Source organism: Atta colombica, unplaced genomic scaffold (genome assembly GCF_001594045.1).
Source record: "Atta colombica isolate Treedump-2 unplaced genomic scaffold, Acol1.0 scaffold215, whole genome shotgun sequence".
Lineage (NCBI taxonomy): Eukaryota > Metazoa > Arthropoda > Insecta > Hymenoptera > Formicidae > Atta > Atta colombica.
Window position 1 is genome coordinate 97,486 of NW_017259311.1, and position 2,309 is coordinate 99,794.

A 2,309-nucleotide genomic window follows, 5' to 3' on the forward strand; every position below is an offset into this window, starting at 1 on the left:
TTCTAGAAAAATTATCAACTATTTTGATAATAAGGATTAAATAAAATTTTTTCGTAAACTATTGTATTTAAATGCCTTATTTGTTATTTACTCTATTTTTACGTTACAAAGATACTTTAATTTGTTCATAGGAATGTTGAAATAACGGACATATGGAAAACAGCATCTAACAATGTAAAGCATTTCTTCCTGATTTTTGAGAGCACGGGTTCACACTTAGGCGCAGAAGTCATTCTTGATTTACATAAAATCAGCAGCTTGCAGATACGTAGAGTGACTTCGGACAACGAACTATTATGCGTAATGAATAAAGTTACCAAGTTCCCAACTTTGATAGCCTTTGGGCGCAATGAATCACAGAGGATTATCAGCGTAAGAATACCGACGAGACAGGGAATTCGGCAAGCTATCAAAGATTATGTAATCACGAGAGGAGTGAATATCGACGAGATTACAACAGTGTCCCATAATACCGTGCACGTTGTGGAAATCACACATCAAACAACAATCGCAACGATTATAAAGAATCACCAAATGATAGAGGAACAATTACAATCGTCGAAAAACACCAATGATTATTTATATCAAATTGATCTAGAGAATGCGCTACGTTATTCAATCAATCACGAGATATCATTGATGAAGTCAATAGACGATGAGAAAATGAAGGCATTACGGGAATATTTTGTGGTGTTAGCGACGTATTTTCCTCTGCGACGTAATAACGTATATTTGGAGGTGATACGCGACGTTGTCGAGAAGAAGAATGCTATGACTGGCGAAGAGTTCAGCCAACTAGCGAAGACGACGGAGGAAGAAATGTCGCCGGTATACTCGGGAGCGCCCCATCAATGGATAGGCTGTAAGGGAAGTATGGATTTATATCGCGGATATCCTTGCGGATTGTGGACCATGTTTCATATGCTGACTGTAAATTTCGCGTTAGAACGCAACAAAGATGTTACTCAGACTTTCTCACGGGATCCTACGGCAGTGCTACGGGCGATGCATAGCTATATTGGAACCTTCTTCGGTTGCGCTGACTGTGCTGCGCATTTTCTGGAGATGGCCGACAAAAACAAGATATTCGACGTGCGTAGCAAAGATGAAGCAGTGCTCTGGTTGTGGCAGGCACACAATCGGGTAAACGCCCGATTGTCAGGCGACGATACGGAGGATCCCGAGCACAAAAAGATACAATATCCTGCGGCTGAGCATTGCCCGGTATGCAGACACGTTAACAATAGCTGGAATGAGGAGGAGGTTTTACGTTATCTAAAAGTCAAATATGGCTATAATAGCATCAAGTTCGATGAAATTAGCGCTTCTGATGAAGTAGATGTGACTAATGGCAACGATTCGAGAACGAGGCTAGAAAGACTCGACAAAGAGACGAAGCGCGCCACGGCTTTTGGTTGGGACTTGAACATATTCGATATCAGCATCTGTGTAGTGTTATACGTTACCTCTGCCGCAATACTCGTATTAGTATGCATCAAGTTCGCCGTTAAAAGGACATATAAGAAAAAAAGTCACAATCTACTGTCCAAAGTATAATCTTTTTTTCTTATACTTTGCACTCTATGCGTATAATCGTGTAACGTGTTTCTGGACCAGCAAGTATCATTCAGACACTCAAGTTCCAAGATAACTCTTAAATTTCAAATTCTTAGGTTGTGATATCTTTCTATAGCTATAATAATCATTCCAATGGCAACGAAAGTCGAATTTGTATTCGGGCGAATGCAATTCAAGAATTTTTCTGAATTAAACAGATAGCGCCAATAGCGAAACAAATATAATAGTATCGATGATAAGAAACCGATTAAATCAAAATGGATTTAAGCTCTAAAATATAAATTCAAAACACACACACACACACACACACTCTCTCTCTCTCTCTCTCTCTCTCTCTCTCGATTCCAAGTAAAGAAACGTTTAATCAAAATCAAATGTTTTGCAGATTATATAAAAAAATATATTAAAATTTTTTTACTGGGAAAAGCAGCATGCATTTTATATCGAATGCTCAAAACCAAACGATATATATTTTTCCGCGTGTTTTTATAAATGAAAATTGAAATGCGATCAATTATAAAATTCTCTTCAAAATTTTCCAATTTGCAATTATATGTACTTTGTAATGTTGCCTTAAACTCGTCCAAAGAATATATATATCTTTATTATATTATCAATTTTTGTGAGAAGTGATTTCTATTATATTTAGATGTTCGCATCATTTTGTAAAAGATATAGAAATATAGATGTATGTTTGATTATAATATATGAGGATAGTTCGAAAAGTTCTT

At 36.8% G+C, this 2,309-nt stretch overlaps 1 protein-coding gene across 5 annotated transcripts in view; it reads left to right on the plus strand.

Annotated features, from left to right (window-relative positions):
• LOC108687728 (sulfhydryl oxidase 2-like) overlaps window positions 1-1,882 on the plus strand; it is a 6,407-nt gene extending 4,525 nt beyond the window's left edge. For all 5 annotated transcript variants that reach the window (XM_018193645.1, XM_018193644.1, XM_018193643.1 and 2 more), the window contains one exon: window positions 132-1,882. In XM_018193645.1, coding sequence (XP_018049134.1) covers window positions 132-1,557 — 1,426 coding nt within the window. In that variant the 3' untranslated portion in view covers window positions 1,558-1,882. The remainder of the gene's footprint in view (window positions 1-131) is intronic.
• The last annotated feature ends 427 nt before the right edge of the window (window positions 1,883-2,309 follow it).